The following is a 2,089-nucleotide window of genomic DNA, read 5'->3' as shown; positions in this document are numbered from 1 at the left end:
AGCAGCTTTTATTTTGTACAGGTATGTATTTTATCTTCTTCGGTTCGGGTTTATGTGAATTGCTAGTTATATGTTGACGTTGCTTCATTGTTTGTGGGAGGTTTAAAAGCCTCCCTATTAGGGGAAAAAGTTAAAGTTTCTTGTGTTTAACCAATTAATTGATAATTTTGTTGGTTATGCATCTTATTGTTTTACTTACGGCACTTATTTGGCTTATATGTGCACAACTTCGACAGCGACCGCTAATGATGCGGGGGGGGGGGGTGGGGCAGCGCCGGCATTATAAGCGGCGACTAATGATGGCTTATATGGCTCGGCTTTTTACATAAGCACTGTCGGGATCACATCGTAATATAACAAATTGAAAAGTATGAAAATACTCCAACACCCCCCTGCACACAGTCAACAATTTACCACAGATGGTTACCTTCCAGTCACAAGTTAGGTCCAGGGGGAAATCAGTTGTCCAGTTTTCCCGAACCCGTTACTATGAATAGGGCGGGGGGTTTAACGAGGACATTCTTACAGAGCATGTAATCCTTTCAATTTACATTCAACGATTGTTGACAGGAAGTTGTTGTTGCTATGGAAACAACCTGATGGAGATTAACGGAGGAAAATTCATATCTACATATAAAGACGGAGAAAGTAAACGATAACGTTTATGGTTAAGTGTTAGCACCCCCCGAAGAGGCACAAGCTCTTACGTTGATATTGAAAAAAAATACGAATAACGAAATTGAAACCCGAATAGTACTCCAACGAACAAATATTCGGATATTCGGGTACAGCCCTATGCTACACACAGAGGCACTGCACTTTAGGATTTATGAAGTTCTCCAGTCGTATGTGAGGGATGCATTGATTTAATTTAATGTAACGCAGAGCAATGCCGAACTAATGGTTCGACAAATACAAGGTCACAGAGGGTCATATTATACCACAGAAGTCTCCTCTGGTCCGTTTTCAATCCACATGTTAACACTCTCCACCTCTAACATATCCTTCTCTTCCTCTCCTCCAACACACACAATCATTCATCCCATTCCTCTGCATCCAGCAGGTGTGTCACAGAGACAAAGGGTCACCTGTCCGTAAGCGAACACGGTGGCGTTGTAGCCCTCCAAGCAGCCCTCGATCAGCTGCTCCGTGCAATCGGAGTACACGGTATCCTGCTGGGAGTCCATGTCGAACATGTAGTCGTAGGTGAAGGACCTGTCCTTCCCCAGGATCACCTGCGGCTCCCCGGGCATCACGTACGTACAGATGTGACATCCCTCGATCTTCTCCCGGGCCAGCTGAGGACGGATCCTGCAGAGAGAGGAGGAAACAGAGAGAGATGAGTGATGGGGAGGAACACAATGAGGAAGGGGGGTTTATTGGGTACAGTTATAATACAGTACAACACATCAGCCACATAACATACCTTTACAAAGCTTAACATTGCGGTTTATGGGTATTCTAAGTAATTGAATAAGTTAATTATGTAGCCTTGGGAGGGGAATCTTTTGTAGAAAAGTCTGAATGAAGTCAACATTTTTAAATACATTTAGAGATTTGTTGTAACACCTAAAGTAGAAGAGTCTTAGAAAATGTCAGACTTTTCTCCCATACAATTTTCCATCCATTAGGATTGAACTGAAGACAGAATTGGTCCACACAGAAATGGTAGCGCTGTATTGGCATATTTGTGACACCTGACCTTTGAAACACTTTAAATAAATCCCCTTTGACATCTAACTGTCATTCCAAGAATCCACGGTGTTATAACCGTCCTAAATCCCAGGAACATACTGAACTTGTTTTAGTAATTACAAAATGTTTTGATCTGCTAAAGATTAGTTTTTTTCAGGACTGCAGGGTCAACATCCTAATCTGATCCAATACTTTGTACCATAAAAGCTGCCAGCTGGGTTAATATGGACTGACTGTGTGTGTGTGTGTGTGTGTGTGTGTGTGTGTGTGTGTGTGTGTGTGTGTGTGTGTGTGTGTGTGTGTGTGTGTGACAGTAATGATGTCCTTCATGTTGGCCTCAATGAATAGCAATTTGTATGAACACATTGAAATGAGCCATAATGAAAAGTCTCTC

General features: G+C 42.3%; 1 protein-coding gene across 1 annotated transcript in view; it reads right to left on the bottom strand.

The window, feature by feature from the left end:
- The window catches only part of LOC104955412 (ras/Rap GTPase-activating protein SynGAP-like), a 33,256-nt gene that overhangs the window by 30,259 nt on the left and 908 nt on the right, over positions 1–2,089 (bottom strand). The window contains exon 2 of the mRNA XM_010782739.1: positions 1,089–1,311. Coding sequence (XP_010781041.1) covers positions 1,089–1,311 — 223 coding nt within the window. The remainder of the gene's footprint in view (positions 1–1,088; positions 1,312–2,089) is intronic.

The sequence above is a fragment of the Notothenia coriiceps genome, unplaced genomic scaffold (genome assembly GCF_000735185.1).
Source record: "Notothenia coriiceps isolate Sejong01 unplaced genomic scaffold, NC01 NC01_scaffold00024667, whole genome shotgun sequence".
In the NCBI taxonomy this organism is placed as follows: Eukaryota; Metazoa; Chordata; class Actinopteri; order Perciformes; family Nototheniidae; genus Notothenia; species Notothenia coriiceps.
This window is presented reverse-complemented; position numbering and strand designations above follow the sequence as displayed.